At 37.6% G+C, this 17,865-nt stretch overlaps 1 protein-coding gene across 2 annotated transcripts; it reads right to left on the bottom strand.

Moving 5' to 3' along the window:
• Positions 1-11,016: 11,016 nt before the first annotated feature.
• LOC125272865 (SLIT and NTRK-like protein 5) lies at positions 11,017-16,888 on the bottom strand. 2 transcript variants are annotated; one of them, XM_048198029.1, is made up of 2 exons: positions 16,179-16,888; positions 11,017-14,574 (listed from the first exon to the last, which is right to left on the bottom strand). In XM_048198029.1, exon 2 carries the CDS (start codon positions 14,515-14,517, stop codon positions 11,914-11,916), a length of 2,604 nt encoding a protein of 867 aa, XP_048053986.1. In that variant the 5' UTR covers positions 14,518-14,574; positions 16,179-16,888; the 3' UTR covers positions 11,017-11,913. The 2 variants fall into 2 exon arrangements, with proteins under 2 accessions (XP_048053986.1, XP_048053987.1); XM_048198030.1 differs by lacking the exon at positions 16,179-16,888 and adding an exon at positions 15,392-16,124.
• Positions 16,889-17,865: the final 977 nt, after the last annotated feature.

Raw genomic sequence — 17,865 nt, 5'->3', positions numbered from 1 at the left:
CTTACGAGTTTGGAACGACATGAGGGTGAGTAAATGATAACAGAATTTTCATTTTTGGGTGAACTTACCCTTTAAATAATGAGCAAATATTTAGTAAATTATCTGGTTGACATAGAGAATGTACCAGTCAGTATGAGAATAGAGTCAAGTCTTCAGTTTATCAAGACAAACTTAGCATGAAGGAACCGTGCTTTTGGCTTTATAAGGAATTTTAAAGCTGTATGTCATGATGAATAAATAATAATATAGTTGAAGAGCACCTGCGATAACCGGATCATTTTGCTATCACTGGCTCTTTACAAGCCAAGTACTGATCAAATATGCTTACTTTGGAGGTCAGTGGTTTATAAATTCTTCAAGAGGTAAAGCTTTCTTCCAACAACAATAACCCCTAAAGGTTTTTGCGAAGATCACACCTTTAACTCATACTAGAGAAGATTTTAACATTCTCAAACATTCGACAGAAACTAAACACTCCAACGTAATACAGAAAAGAAAGGAAACTTCATAAAAGCAAACAGCAATGTCCTGAGAGGACAAGGACGATCATGACGCAACTCATCTTTGATCTATTTACCATGAAACATTCGCTATGAATGAGCTTTGCAAAATTCAAACTTCTCATATAATTTAAAACAAGGGCTGTTAGTGTTTTCAAAATCTCAAAGTATCTATAATTATTCCTGCAGCAAGGAGTGACGGTTACGTAATGTTCTCGCAGTTGGGAACACACAGATACGTGGGGGACCGACACAGATTGACTAAGAATTATGCAAGCGATGCCATGAAAAACAGGCCATAGAGCTATATCTGTCTGCAAACCCGTGACCTTGCTTCTGCAATCAACTATGATGTACGTGTAATTAGGTTAGTTCTCCTAAAAAATGAGAGTTATTTGTCATTATTTATTCACCTTCATGTCGTTCCAAACAAGCAGCCTAGGCTGTTATATTTTCCACTGAACACAAAGGGGGAAAACTGATCGTTGCATCTAAGCTCTAAAATCTATTAGCTGTTTTCTATTTGAATATATTTTAAAATGTAATTTATTCCTGTGATGCAAAGCTGAATTTTCAGTATCATCAGTGTCACATGATCCTTCAGAAATCATTCTAATTTGCTGGTTTGTTGTTCAAGAAATATTTCTTATTTTTATCAATGATGAAAACAGTTTTTGTTGCTTAATATTTTTGCGGAAACCGTGATGCATTTTTGCCTAGATTCTTTGATGAATGGAAAGTTCAAAAGAACAGCCTTTATTTGAACAGAACTATTTTGTAACATAAGAAAAATCAATGAAAAACACTTTGGCAAGTGGGGCATAAATGACATACCCAAAATTAAGCCACAAGTGTGGTCATGCTTCATTTCAAATCTGAGAATATCTTTAAAACTATGCATTTTATGAAACATTTTCTAAGGCCATGTCGTGTGTTTTTAGAGAAGCCTATTAAAAATTCTAATGAAATAATTTATGGCGACTCCCCTGCACTCTAATGTCTGGCATGGAGAATTGACCCCTTCACAATTCTATTGTTCTCTCTCGACGAATGTTAGCACCTCAGCCTGTATGAGACTTAATCCTCATTATTCTTTTGTTTTTATTTAGCCATTATTAGCCTTTATTCTGGCATTACATTGCTTGCCCATCCACACCACTTTCATGCCAGAGTCATTAATCCACCTACCCGATGTCTTTCTTGGAAAAAAAAAAAAAAAAAATCTTGGGACCTAATGTAAATTCAAAATACAAAATAGATTGTGAAGTAGATATGGTGCATTAGAGCTACAATTAGCATCAAGCTACATAACGCAATTTAAAAGTTTAATATTACGTTTTTACTCAAAACTCACTTTAAAACCACTGTCTATGTTTGTAATAACTTCCAACTGAGATCTAATATGGATTTTGGTCCATATAAATATTGAGCATTTTATATGGAGCTAATCGCTACACATGCTTAGCATGTATACTGTAAACATTATTTATTCATATAAAAACTACCCCAAATCGCTTGAAAATCACATGCGTTGACAGAAAAGGGGTGGTAAATGGGAGATTTCAAAACACCATGAAGCTTCATGAAGCTTCAATGCTTTACGAATCTTTTGTTTCGAATCAGTGGTTCACGCCCCCCAGTGGTGAACCATTGAAATGTTGCAACACTTATCATGTAACGAAGCTTCGTTTACTGAAATCACGTTTCTTCGGCAGTTTGATTCAAGCTCCGAACCACTGATTCGAAACAAAAGATTTGTAAAGCTTCATGAAGCCATGTTTTGAAATTACCCATCACTAGAAATTGTTGAATAAAGTCGTTATTTAGTTTTTTTGGCACACAAAAAGTATTCTCATCGCTTCATAACATTAAGGTTGAACCACTGTAGTCACATGAACTGTTTTAAATACGTCTTTAGTAGCTTTCTGAGCATTGAAAGTGTTAATTGTCTTGCTGGCAATGCACCCGTCGGATTTTATCAAAAATATCTTAATTTGTGTTCCGAAGATGAACTAAGGTCTTACGGGTGTGGAACAACATGAGGGTAATAAATGACTTCCTTTTCATTTTTGGGTGAAGTAACCCTTTAAGTGATTTTTTTTTTTTAATGTTCTGCCAATGATCCACTGTCTCTGACAGCAGGTCAAACTATAGAGGTGTGGAACGACACGAGGGTGAGTGAAAAATGACAATTTAGATTTTTGGCTGAAGTATTCCTTTAAGATTTGGATTTGAGCAGGGGAAGTTGGTCACGGATTGGCGTAAAAGCGAATTATTTGGAGAAGGCTGGTGCTTGATGTCCTTTAAACTTGATCTGAAGGCTTTCCTAATTCCTAGAAGCTGACGGTACGATTTGAGCGGATGCAAGTCTGCGATCAGCTAAACAGGGTGAGTTCAGCGCTGTAGCTGTGATTGGCAGGATTAGGGTGAGGCGTCTGCGAAGCATCCATGTTGACAGACAAGCAGAGGAAGGACTTTAGTGCTTAGTGTGCTGAGGTTCAAGGAGGGGAAAAAACATGATTGTCGGGCTTCACAGAAGGCCTGGGGATCAGAGGCACTCTAAATGAGCATAATTATCCATTTCTGTTGCCCCACATTCACAGAAGGCCATTACAAAGACAGTACATGAACCTGGGACCCTTCTGAAAACATTTTGAAAACGTGTGATGAATGTAAAGAGCTGTTAATATGTTTAGTGTACATTTGGTACAATTTCTGAATAGTAATGCTTATGAGCACGCTTGTGCTCCAGTGCTAGTCGTAAACAATTTTATTAAAGCATCTTGTATATATTATTAGTATGATTCTGACTTGATGCTCAATTTATTAAATATAGAGACCCAATTCACTTTTTTTGACTACTAATTTACTAATTCAATATTCCTTCACCTGGGTGTTCCTTGAGGAAATTTAAATCATTCGTTCAAGGTAATTGCTCATGAATTATAAAATCAGCACAGTTCAAATTAAATGCTGCAGGAAGATTGAAAGCAAATATTTTATAGCACATTGTGTGCAGCATTATGTTAACAGACGACATTAGCAGCATTGATCAAGCATTGTAGGTAAGACAATGGTCAGTCTTTTTGGTAACACTTTAAAATATGCTTTCATTAGTTAACATTAGTTCATTTCATAGTTCATTAGTTCATAACAATTCTTAATACATAAAAAAATCAAAAGTTGTGTCTGTTAACATTGTTTAATGGATCTATCTATCTATCTATCTATCTATCTATCTATCTATCTATCTATCTATCTATCTATCTATCTATCTATCTATCTATCTATCTATCTATCTATCTATCTATCTATCTATCTATCTATCTATCTATCTATCGATAGAAACAGTACAGTATGTAATGTAAGCACCAGATACTGACAAATAGTTCCTGTTTACTACTATAGTACACTGTAAAAAAAAAAAAAAAAAAAAAAAAAAAAAAATATATATATATATATATATATATATATATATATATATATATATATATATATATATATATATATTGCCTTCAACTTCAATAATTAATGTGGTTCAGATAACATAATATTTTGAGTTTCTGTTGATTAAACCAATCATCTTCATTGTATTAACTCTTTTTTTCTTTTTTAAATTTCATGAACTCAGTTTTTTTTTTTCTTTTTCTTTTTTTTTTACAGCGTAGTAGAATGTGATTTACAGGAACTATTGAATCTATATAAGAGGAAACACAACAGCAACAGACTAATATAAAAGGCTCATGAATTTAAAACAATCTGATTTTCCCATTGAACATAAGAAAAGCACATCTCTGAAATGCATCACAGGATTGTGAGCAGTAAACACACCAATTCACATGAGAAAAGTCTGTAAAAATAGGACACAATGTATACTGTATTAATATGAAGGAATTTTCCATATTGATTTTTCACAGGCATTTTACCCGAGTTTTAAAGTATGCATTGCATTGTGTTGTGTTTTAAGTTTGAAGGAAATGTCTATAAACTTAATGGAAACAGACATATCCACATTATCTGTATATATATATATATTTTTTTTTTTTTCTTTTCTTTTCTTCTTACTGTGCAAATGGAATAACTTCTTTTCTGTTTCCATTTGCACAAGCTTGAAACAAGCCAAACATATTTATCATTGATATATCTTCTCCTTTGTCTTTCCTGCAGTATCTTCATTAAGACAACATCAGCCTCACATGAGCTGGAAATTACAGCCTCTTTTCACCAGCACTTCATTAGACATGCTATCTCATGCACCTTGTTTCTTTTTGAGAGCCTCAATTTGGATCGACATGTAGCTCCTTGCTGTGCTTTCTGCTAGAGACAGCAAAACCAGGGCAGGACTAAACAACCGAAAGAACAAACTCGTACAGGATGAATTCTACAGCAAATAGAGCTTCGGTTAAAACATAGAAATGAAACATACATTTCTTTATGAACATTGCAAAAGAAAGGAAGAATAAATAACAATAGCCAGAGGGAAAAAAAGCAGCTCTGTAACTGCCACAGGAAGCAATCTCCATATAATGGGCATGAGTCATGCATGAAATCATATTGTTGTGTATGGAGATCATGTTTCAATACAGCATGATATGTGCACATAACAGTGTGTGTATCTGAACATGTCTACACTGAATATGAAATTGAAGCCAGAAGCAATTTTTAGACAAGGTACAACCCAAAAGCCTCCAGAAAAGACAATGCATCAATCTTGCACTTTGAAGTACACTATTTCGACATTAATGCAATGAAAAAAAAAAAAAAAAGCATGTTAATGCATAATACAATTACATGAATCATAAAATCAAAAAAAATATATATTTTTTTTTAGCACATTGTGTACCACACTTTTGCCAAATGGTTCATTGCTGTTATACAGTATCTCTGTAACTTTTTTTTTTTTTTTTTAAATGTTTAAATGATTATGTTGTAATATTGAGTGATACACAACTAATACCACCAAAAAAAACCCACACAGAATTCATCAGAATTATTGCTGACATTTACTGAAGTGCTGCTGTTTTCCCCTTCAAATAATGATTGCAGTTCCTGGAGGACGATGTCATTAAGCAACTGGCTTTTTTTCATTTTTACAAAATTACTTAACAGTTAAAGTATTCTGGAAAAAAAAAAAAAAAAAAAAAAAAAAAAAGAAAAAAGAAATATATATATCTCAAAAAATGTAAAAAAGAATTGGTTTAACTTTAAATATATATATATATATATATATATATATATATATATATATATATATACTTGGTTGCCTTAAAAATTTGGGTTCAGTGAAATTAGAAATTTGGACCACATTAATTAATGAAGTTGATTTGTCAAAGAAAAAATAACAAATCATGAAAATATTTTTTTACATTGCAGTTTTTCATTTTAGAAGTGTGCAGGGACAAAATGACAAAAATAACAGCATTGGCAACATTTCTCAATACCAAGCATGTTCATTTAATTGTGATATTGTGATAAAAGCAACTGATATGATTTCCATCTTTTAAAATTGTGAGTGTAATATTTTCTTTTAACATGATTTTTTCAACATATATTGTATGAAAAATGTACCACATGTGAGGAATGACCCAGTTTTTTGCACTCCAGCTGCCCTCAATTACTTATCAAATACAAATTGAATGAGACAATGCAGTCGGATCCTTCTAGACTGTCTTTTTACATTTACAATCATGTATTGGAAGTTTAAAGTGCATTTAAGGTTAACATTTTATTAGTAAGTGTGTTCCTTGTGAATAAACTCAAGACCTTAGTGTTGCATACACCAACTGCAGCAAAGAGCCGATATATATTCAGCAATCAACTATTTACACCAATGCAAAAAAAAACCAAAAAAAAATATGTTTACATATTATTCCCTGGCAAGTTCACCCAATGTGAGTGTTGGATGACTATAATGTAAGCCCTGTTGTTAAAGGGCTTGAAATGGTCAAGGAGTGATACATCAACCTGTTGTATTTTTATTTTTATTATTTTTATTTTTTTTTATTTTTTTTGGCCAGACATCATAAGGGCTGGGATGCAGGTAGTCGGTAATGGAACACTTGCCATTTATCAAACGACAGGGTTACTGTGGCTGCCTATCGCTAGGTGCAGTTTTGTGAACAAACAAATAAAAAAAGCAGTAATAAATACAGCGTGAAGTCTAAACCAACACACAACCCATCAGGGTGTCACAGGCACCGGTGCTGATAAGGAAGGTACAACAGTGGCTTGCTGAACCCCAAAATATTTGAAATTACTCCAGGATCATTCCACACATAAAAACATATGGTTATCGCTGACTACATGAGGGCGATCTCATTTGTATTTGCATATATATTTGAGCAAAGTCTACAAGGACATTTTGTACACTGTTAAATAAATACAATTAAACATTTAATTAAGTTTATTAGAAATACCATAAAATCAACTTATTCATTCCATTGATGTAATAACATTATATATAAAAAATAATATATATATATATATATATATATATATATATATATATATATATATATATGTGTGTGTGTGTGTGTCAAATTGATTAATCTTGAGTAATTGCATTTAACATAAAAGTTTGTTTATATATATATATATATATATATATATATATATATATACACTCTAATACTAATGAGATCACGTTGCCCATATATACAGGAGAAGATATTGCCATTACACAGGACGGAAAAAAGCAAAAAACATGTTGAATTATTCATACAAGCTGTTAAAATATATTAAGCAACGGATTAAAAAAAAAAAAAAAAATAGCAACAGAGTACGCTCTTGAGAAAACACTTGAGAATATTCAAAGGTTTGTTGTATCCTTTTAACAGAATTACACATTTGCATTCATTTCAGGAAGTAGTTTTGTGTCTTTTTTCCTTGACAAAAAAAGACATGGACAAGCAGTCACAGAGAGTTTTCCGAAACAAAACACTGCCAATAGCCAAATATTCATCCACAAGTTTTCGGTTCAACAGAAATCTTTAAACTCGTGCTGGCCTACATTAAATTATATTTAGCCCTCGTGAAATGAGAACAGCATCACGGCGCTGACGTCAACGTCAGGCTTTCCTTTCTAACTCTCTTTGCTTCAGTTGTTAGTTTAGCCCAATGAAACCTAAAGGGAGTTGAGACAAAAACAAATTAGTGGTGTTTTTGCACATAAAACAGCCTGTAGCTCTTGCGGAGGGGCCTTTTGGTATCTCTTTGTTATGCTTATTTCTCTACCAGTTTAAAACTGCTAATTCACCGAAAAATATACTAATTAAAACAATTTTCCACAACAATCCGGGAAGATGAAGCCACATCCGGTGTCATTTGAAGTACATGAATGCAGTTGTATGAAGCACAGTTAGCCATGTTTATGGTAATTTCCATTGGATTAGCCAGTAACCAACAGGTGTCCAGTTGCTATGGCGACCGCTGGCAGTTACCAGCCCATAAGCACGACTAACTGTGTTTCTCACAGCATCCGAGAACTTGGCTACGAGCAGAGTGCTTTATTCGTTTGAATGGATGAAGTATGCAATCTGAATGTTTTAGCTTTATAAACAACTTTATTTGCTTCTAAGGGCAATTGAGGTCCAATTTAGGCCTTGTCCACTGTCCAAATCGACTGAACACTTGATTTTAAGGATAAACACAAGCAGGAACAATCCCCTGAACCATTCAATGTAATTATCTCCATTAGCTCTTGGCATAGCTTGAGCAAATAAAGCAATATATTTCAAATTTTGCATTACATAGCATGTCTTACATAAGCTCAGCTGCACAAAGGAAATAAGCACATCTTCAATATAATCAAAGTCTCTTTAAGACAAGTCATTTCACTCTGTGGACATCTTTGAAACACCTCTTTGGTGTCCAAGTGCAGCTCCTATCTTTTTGAATGGGGAAACATTAACTTCTCCAAAACTTAAATTTCATTTTTAAAAACACCAATGAAATATGACAACAACAGTCTCATAAAGCTTGCTTCTTATGTTCAAAAAGCCAGCCAATGCGCATACGCAGTCATGAGTGCGAGTCTGAGAACGCTGTTAATGGAAGCTGCAGTCACTTTACTAATCAACGATTGGCTCTTTCATTTAGAAGGCGGGGTTTATTCGCAATATTGGGTGTTGCACTTTCCCCCGTTCATAAATAATAGGAGCGCACCGTCTTTCTATATATGAAGTCTTTTATATAATATTAATTTCATAAAATAAAAGTAGAAACAATATAAACATTTTTTGCAAAAAGACAGAGACAACCCCAAACAGCAGCGACAGACCTGTGGAGATGCGTGCAGTGCAAAACATTTAATTGATCTGATCAAAACACCAACATATTGTGCCAAAGAATTGCATAAGCATATAAATGAATAAAGAAATGCTCAAATAAATAACCAAATCATTCAGAAAAACCATATGAATAGGTTTGTAAACAAATTAGCAATAAATATCAAACAAGACTTTGAACATCTCCAGGCCAGACGGCAAACTAGCATTGTTACAGAGGTTTAAAAATGACTCCCAACCTGCAAAATTATCGCACTTTAACGTTTCCCCACGGCTCAAGGAGTTCCATTAAATACCATGATTAAACTAATCAACAGACTCATTGGTGCCTGTCAGATATCATCGCTGCCTTCTCAATTAGCCAAACCTCCTTGAACTCAATTGCAAATGTCGTCAATCGCATGCCATCTCCCTCCCAGGTCCTCTCTGCTGCAGTGACACCCCCCACCCCCCACCCCAAAACGAGATAAGTGAAATAATCAGTGGGGAAATTAAACATCGTAGCCTCCCCTGACGTCCCATCCCAAAGCCCATCATGCCGATTAAGAGGCATCATTTGCGATTTGTGGATTTGGAAGTATGCAGTTGATGTTTTTGTCTTACTTTTGTGCCACCAAACCGGTAATGCAGCCCTCGCTGCTCAAAACATCCTTCGGTTCAGAGCGCACATTAGCTCGGAAGCCAAAAACAATATCAGCTAATAGCATGAGGAACGGGCAAGCGTTAAAATGGAGATAATTTTGGTGATGGGGCTGGAAACGTTCAGTACCATATTGCACAGTTTTGGAATGCATCCTAAACATGCCACAACAACAGCTGTTTTTTTTTTTTTTTTTTTTCTTTCTTTCCAACAACCTTAGAAGAACGACACCCCTGGCATTTGACCTTCCGATGCAGATATCCTTGACGCAGATGGATGCAAATGAATTTTTCTTGCTGTAGAGCTTGAACTCAGGAGACTGATCCTGAAGACTCCAATTATGTTGTTCCGATTCAATGCACAGCATTTTATTTATGTCTGCTAATCCAGATTTTCTTGATTGAAAATGACATAAAATCCAAAACAGTTCATGGAAATAAGTTTAAATGGTTAGGCATGAAAAAAAAAAAAAAAAAAAAAAAAAAAAATACGCACAGTCACCTGACAATCAGCCCTTGCACATTATTAATTACATTAACATCCCTCAGCAGCACATCGGTGTGTAACAGTATGTCAAGGTCGGTTCTCTCATAATAGCCCCTTTGTGGCTTTACAATGCTGCGACTCACCCTCTTCAGCTTATAAAGACAAGTTGTCAGGTTACCCAAATTATTCAAGCCCCTCATCCTTAGATGCAGCCTTCATTTTCCAGCAGCTATAAAAAGATCCACATCATGCTCAAAGTGGAATAGGACCCTTGAGCCTAGTGAGGCACTGGGTACAAAGCAGACCTCTTTATCATTGAGTAGAGGGCCAGGTCAGCTTCCCTCCTAGCTTCCTCTCAACACTCGACACAGCAATTTAAAATCCACGGGCAGATACAGCTGTACCGATATTTTAGTCCGTCATGGTATAGAGGGCAAACGGGGGAAGTTCTTATAAAGCACCTTTAAAGATCAAAGTAACATCGAAACAATCCATCGATCCAAGGGCTTCTAAACAACTAGCAATCTCCAAAACGAGTTTGAGATCGTTCGGTGCAAACCCTCATTTTGAAGTCTTCTGCTAGCATATATAAATACGTCATGCTAGGATGCTGTAATTTCACCCTGTTTTTAATAATAGCTTGCCTCTATTATAGGGCAGAACAGCTATTATCGATTTCTTGTTATTTCCAACACCCTAAAAGTAGTTTACCCTATTTAGTACCGTATTGTGTGCGCTGCTCTCCTGCTTGAAGAATAAGGGGTTTGTGAGCAGAACCAATACATACAAACTATACAAGTTGAGAGGTTCAGTGATTATCAGCTTGGTGTATTGATCTGAGCTATTGATTGAACTCCTGTCAACTTACAATGGACCTGCAAGCGTTGGTTACCTGGCGTAAAGCTGTCATCAAGCTCGTTTTAATTTCCAACAAAGATCTATAAGAACCGGACATCATATTTATTGATGACATAAACATATTTTGGTCAATATAGTGCAATAAGTGCAAAGCAATCAAAACAATGAAAACGATAAGGGAAAGAGAATTGCGAATGCTTGTATAAAAATAGGTGTTACATTAAAATATCAGTATTACACAACATAATTATTACTTCAATTATTATTTATGAATTTTTGATATAACATATTAAAAATACATATTAAGAATGAATACACATATTCATTTTTAATATATAATATTTCTTCTAATGTTAGCTGGGAAGACCCTGTGGCCTTCCATCTTCCAAAAAAGTGCAGACAGCATACAAAGACACTTTTCCTTTTGAAATCGTTAAATGATGCAAAGTCTCTCTTCGACATTGGGGTGTGCCACTGCTCAAAAAAAGCCACTTGTACAATGCAAGCTACAGTAAGTGATCGGAATCTACAAACAAAATGTTGGTACAGAGAATCATGGGACATGACACACATAATATTGATGAGCATTGAAAAAATGTTGAAAATACATGGCAAAGAGTATACCAATAAATACAGTACTTACTTACAGACTAAAGCAGAGAAATTGTCCTGCTTGATTGGATGCGCTGCTGTATAGTGTTTCTGTCAGAAAGTTTTTTTTTCTTTTTTCCTCTTTTGTTCTTGAATGTGAACCCCCTCCCCAACCCCCTTAAATTCACAATATTCGTATGATTATATTCCTGAAAATGTATTTGGGTGAGATTAACCTGTACACTTAGATTTATGCGTATTCAATCATCGACTTAAAAAAATAGATTTTGCATCGCCAGTTTTATATCACAACTCGTGCTTTCATCCAAGTTCAGCGAGCTCTATTTATTTATTTATTTATTTTCATTCTTAGTTATTTCTGTAATGCCATGTGGTTCTGAAATTAAAGTAACATAGTTCGGCACACCCCACTGAAGGTTTTGGATTTTTTTTCTTTTTCTTTAAGTTGGTGTATATTGTGCCAAGGCACCCTCCAGTTTGAGTCAGTATAAGGGGGGAAATGCTTCTACTGCATTTATAGATAGACCAAGACTTAAAACTGGCTCTGTGTTGTCTGTTTCTCAAGAACTTCGAGGTAGTCCGGCTCTATTTGAAGTTTTGCCTTTAGTTCCAAATAGTCATTTCTATTGGGCTCCACAAAGACAGTACTTGGCGCTGTACCATATAGCATAGTCTCTCGTATTCCTTCAGGATGTAAGAACTGGCGCCTAACGTCGAAGTTTGGTTGGTATGTGTATGGGACGGGGCCAGTGTACTTATATTCAAACCTGCTGCCAGCAGTCGATGGAGATTTATCCGGCTCCAGAATCCCTCTGAAGAAGTGTTCTGCATCCTGAACAGGAGACGGCTGCTCACGAGGCTCGATGGTGCTCACCGTGTAATTGGGGCTCCTCAAGGTGACCTCCTGGTCCTCGTCAGCATTACTCCTGTAGGTGACCTTGAGTTCGTGCAGATCGGGGTAATCCTCCACAGCGTTCCCTTCCCGGGACCTGTAGATTGGATTTTTGCACATGTGACCTAACGGATGGGGGATGTACTCATAGACGTGACCCGCTGGGGCCTTGACCTTGGGGACAGAGCGATTGCTATAGAGATTGTACTGCAGGTTGAAGGAGCTCACGTCTGAGTTGTTTGTGCTGGTACGATCGCTCTGAGACTTTTTACGCCTCTTCATCACCACCACAAACAGGCCGGCTGCCACAAACACGGACATTATGAAAACAAGGAGCAGGCTGAGAATCAGAACAGACAAAGGAACATTACTGGAAGTGGTGTTAAACCTCGGGGGTGTCTCGGTGGTGGTGATCCTGTCTGCTGAAGGCTCCTCGGAAGGAACCACAGTGGACACGATGATGTCGGAGTAATCTGGACATAACTGCTCGGAAGGGACAACTCGCATATCCTGCCCCGCAAGCCGCTTGGGCGTCACGCATTTGACGTCGTTCACCACCGTTCCGGTGTTCAGCTGCTCCAACCAGATCTTCATGCCAACCGCGTCGCAGGTGCAATCCCAAGGGTTCTCGAACAGGTCAATCTGAACCAATGCTTTCAGCTGGTCCAGAACTCCACTCACAGGCAGGCTTTGAAATTGGTTGCTGCGAAGGTTGAGGCGGGAGAGAGACAGACTAGAGAAGATGCCTCCTGGCAAAGTTTTTAAAAGATTGTTATTGAGGAAAAGTAGCTGAAGGTTGGGCACAAAGCGGAAGGTGCCTCCTACAATCTCTCGAATCTTATTATATTCTAAATACAAGTACTGCAGACTCTTTAGCCCAAAGAACATATCTGCTGTGAGTCTGTCAATCAAATTGCCATTCAAGTACAGCCTACGTAGGTTAATTAAATCCCCAAAGGCTCTGTCGTGTATGAGTGCTATCCGATTGTTTCCCAGGTGCAATAAATCCAGTCCCTCAGCCTCCACGAAGTCAGATCTACGTACAACGGGGATGTAGTTCCCCGTGAGGTACATCTTTTTAGGATTGTATGGCTTGGGCTTAAGATCTGATATGTTTTCTATCTTCCTTTCCTGGCAGTTGACGTTTAGCCCCAGGTCGGAGATTTGCAGATTGCACGTACAGGTGGTGGGGCAGTCCAAAGGCACGGGAGATTTGGTCTGAAAAGCAATGATGGGCCCGTAGTTGTAGGGGTTGGCTGGGATTCGAGAAGTGGGCTTGGACTTGGTTTTGCTGGATTGGCGGGTGCCCTTGGTCGGCCTAGATGAGGATCGCAGGACGGCCGAAGACGTGGCTGATGCCGTCACGGCCGCTGGCGTGGTCTGGAAATAGCTGCTGGTGCTGAGCGGGGGAGGAGGGCGCATTTCGTACTCTGATATGGCCCTTCTGGGACACAGTTCCTGCTTTGAGACCTCGTCCAGATCTCTGCCATGTAGCCTGAAAGGAGTCTCACAAACCACCTCCCCCACTAGAGCAGTGTAGGCGATGCTCTCCAGCCAAGCCTTAAGCGCAATGAGCTCGCAAGAGCAATTCCACGGATTTTCCTCAAGCTGTAATTCCACCACTTTGTCCATATGCTCCAAAAGGCCGATGTAAGGGAACATTTTTAAGCGATTTCCCCTAAGATCCAGGTGCGTCAGGGGCACATTCCGGAAAATGTTTGTGGGCAGAGAGGACAACAAGTTGTCATTGAGAATCAGCACAGTCATCTGATGAAGCCTGCTCAGAGCATTCGGTTCAATAGTGCTAATAAAATTATAATCAATCTGCAGGTATTCTAGGCTCTCGAGTCCGACGAAAGTGTCGTCCCTAAGAATGTCTATTTTGTTATTGTTCAAATGTAATCTCTTTAATCCCTGGAGTCCATTGAACGCCCCAGTCTCCACCTCGGATATGTCATTATTACCTAAATGCAAAATGGTAACTCCAGTATAGTTGATGAAGTCATTGAAAGACAATCTTTTTAGCAAATTACCTGTCAGTAAAAGATGGTACATAGAAAATTGCACCGGGCTTATTTCCGACAGTCGCACAATGCCCCTGTTCTCACAACTGACCGTCAGAATGCCTTCCTTCTCCTCGCAAGTGCACAGATTCCTACAGATCTCCCCATAATTGTCATACATCTCAACCAGACTCAGAGATGTGGCAACCAGCAATATAATTTTCAGTATCCAGATATGCATTTTCTTGTGCAGGAATGGCCCAGCTCACTGTAGTGCAGTTGTAGTTTGGGGTGTCATCTAGAAAAGGAAAAGACGTGATGAATGTCTGTTACATGAACAATCGATGTCTACATCTGCAAACTACAATAAATGGTGGAAAATCACAAGATGTTACAGGAATATCTCAAAAACAAACTGCAGGATCCTTCCAATTAATGTAAAGCAAACTGTTCCTATTTAATGCAAAAGCAGATGCTGAATTGAATAGCCGGTGTGCACTGTTCTTTAGCCTAAACTTTGCAATGCAAGAGGTAATAAATTGATTCAATATAATTTTAGGCGATCTAAATAATATCAGAATTGTCTCATACCAAACTCTACCATTGATATCTATCAGATGCATTGATTTATTCAATACAATACATCATGTATATTATGTAATGCTCATGATATTTTAAATACAACCACATTATTTTCATCACGACACTCAGGCACATTTACGAAGACATAGAGGGGAGAACGAAGAGGGGAAAAGGAGAGAACGTTAACGCTCCTTTGAAATTTAAATTAACATCGACTGGCACAATTACTCTCCGATGCGCAATTTGGGAATGAATTTCCAACATATTATCCGGCGGCATCTCAACTCAAAGAGGCTAAACGTAAAGCCAGTTTCTCTTTCACTGAGCAAATCGACATCTCCATGGTTTCCAACTTGAAAATATGCCGTTGAATGAGAAAGACGAGCAAATCTACACATCAGTGTCACTCTGCAAATCGCTTTAAAATATCACGTAAGTCATTTTTGTCTCAAAACAGAGACCATTCACATACCCCTATGCAAAAAAATAAATAAATCAAATAAAAAAAAAAAAAAAAAAATTCCCGTACTCACCCCACATATCCGACGACTTCAGTTTTTATCAACTCTCAACGAGTATCGAAGTTAAACCTCGGAGTGCACGACACATCTACGCTTCACAAAGGTGCCTATGTTGAATTTCTCCCTTTGATGCTATATGTGACAGTCATAGCTCATCCCTCAGGCTACAATCCGCGAGTTGATTAAAATCAAAACGCGACGTCATCGATTATAGCCCGATTCCATCTTGATGGGGAGCAAACAATACTATAATAAACCATTTTATTGTGTAGAAGCATTTGTATTCATGCTAATCAACCTCTCTCTCCCACTCTCTCTCTTTCTCCCCCCTTTCTCCCACATAAACACACACTTGGACGCACAAAGACACGCACACACACATTCATGGATACAGCACATAAGTCTAATGCGTCTATATTAGCCACGTCAATTATCTAGAATTTCAATAAAGGAAAGAAACAATAATTAAGTAAACAACAATATAACTGAGCCGATTCATCACAAAACAGCTCATTCATCGCGCGCCCAAGCCGGTCTTTCCAAAGCAACGCGTAATGCTTCATAATTGAAGCTCTTAAATCTAACGCCTGAAGCGTTTGAAGCACATATGAAGTTGTGTAACGCATACATAACTGAATATTTCAAAAGACAGCAAAAGTGTTCAAGAGGCAGTTTTCTATGCCAGCGCTATAACTGCGTTTCAGCACCACGGACAGCTCCAGCCGCAGGAAAACGGGGCTTCGTTTGAGATTGCTTGCTTTGCTTTGCTTTGCTTTGGAAGACAATCCATGTTGCTTACCCGCTTAAACGTGGTAAATTCGAAAACATAATGAGCACGGCCAATCCATAACCTTGAAGACACTGGTCCCTCTTAAGCCCGACTGTATAATAATCCGTGAAGTGGTTCGTGATCAGCCCGGGTATCACAAACTCTCCCTGGAAACGTGACGGTCAGCAGGCTGAAAAGAGGAAAAATGCAAGTTTAGGAATTTCTATTGATGTGCATTGCCATTCCCTGGCAAAATCCAATCAGTGCAGTGTCCATTTTAAACGGAATGTATCCACAAGCAAGGCAGTCTATCCTTTTTTCTCAGAAACGGACGCGCAAAGTACGCATCCCCGAGACGCTTGTGAGTGGTACGGCTGGTATCGCGTTGTATATTGCCGGATGTACATGTGATTTCTTCGCTGATCTCTGGTTCCTCCAATGCTGTGTTGTCTGTTTTCATATTTTTTTGTTTTATTTTTGTTTTGGCAAGAGGTTCCCATAAATCCGCCTTTGGAGATGTGTTGCCATCCTAACTAGTGTTTCAACTAGTGGAACTTGGATTTCCATTGGCTCACTGTTGCTGTACTGTCGTCAGATCAATTGTAAATTTGGGGCAGGGTGGAATATTTATGAGAGGACTTAAAATAAGAGCTTCGTGCAAAATATGTTGCTCGCACACTGCCCTCTCTCTAGCTTATTTTACGCAACAGAATAATTGAAGGGTGATGGCGATGGTAAGACAATCGGAGAGAGAAAGAGGAGGAAGAAAAAAAGGCACAGAGAGAGAGAGAGAGAGAGAGAGGGGTGCCCATAGAGGGCAGTGTAATTCGGTAAAAGAAGCTTTTGCCATCTGTATGCAGTACACGACACATTTTTAACTTGTTATATCCTATAGCTCAGTTCCATTTTGCATAATTGGCACAAAGTATATGCCAATCAAAATTGCAGCTAATTTACTTTGCACAAAAGAAAGGTCTAGTAATGCATAAGACTGGCAATGCAAACTTTTTTTGTGTGTTGTCATTTACACAAGATAGTTGATAGAAAAAGACGTCAACCAATGTCCAATCAACCACATCACCCTTAAGGCAGAGATCAGCAAAGCTTCCAAGCTTGCATGGAGCTAAATGTTACTTCTAATCCCTAATCTTTCATTGGGATACAGATAAGATAAATGACAGGCAACCATCAACCTTGGGTTACTGATTTGTCACCTGGAGGCTGAAATACTGTACAGTGTCAGATAAATAAATGTGACTTCCAAAAGTATGACAACTGAAGTCACACCTAAAGATGTATGTATGTTATTGCATTAAAAAAAAAAAGAGAGAGAGAGAGAACACACACACACACACACACACACACACACACACACACACACACACACACACACACACACACACACACAAGTTTGTTTTACTATCTTAATGAGGACATTCCATAGGCGTAATGGTTTTTATACTGTACAAACTGTACATTCTATCCCCCTAAACTACCCCTACCTCTAAACCTATACCATCACAGAAAACATTCTGCATTTTTACAGTTTTTAATAAAAAATTGTTTAGTATGCTTTTAAACCTATTTTAAATATGAGGACTCATGAAATGTCCTATGGTATTCCAACATTTTTAAGCAAAACATTTCTGAAAAATAAGGTTTCGTAACGACAATTCAATATATATTGTTAAAAAAATGCAAAAGAAGCAAGTAAAAC

This window comes from Megalobrama amblycephala, linkage group LG7, assembly GCF_018812025.1.
Source record: "Megalobrama amblycephala isolate DHTTF-2021 linkage group LG7, ASM1881202v1, whole genome shotgun sequence".
NCBI classification, from domain to species: domain Eukaryota; kingdom Metazoa; phylum Chordata; class Actinopteri; order Cypriniformes; family Xenocyprididae; genus Megalobrama; species Megalobrama amblycephala.
This window is presented reverse-complemented; position numbering and strand designations above follow the sequence as displayed.

Excerpts from the sequence above, each read along its gene's own strand:
- LOC125272865 (XM_048198029.1), bottom strand. The coding sequence starts at position 14,517 with ATGCATATCTGGATACTGAAAATTATATTGCTGGTTGCCACATCTCTG.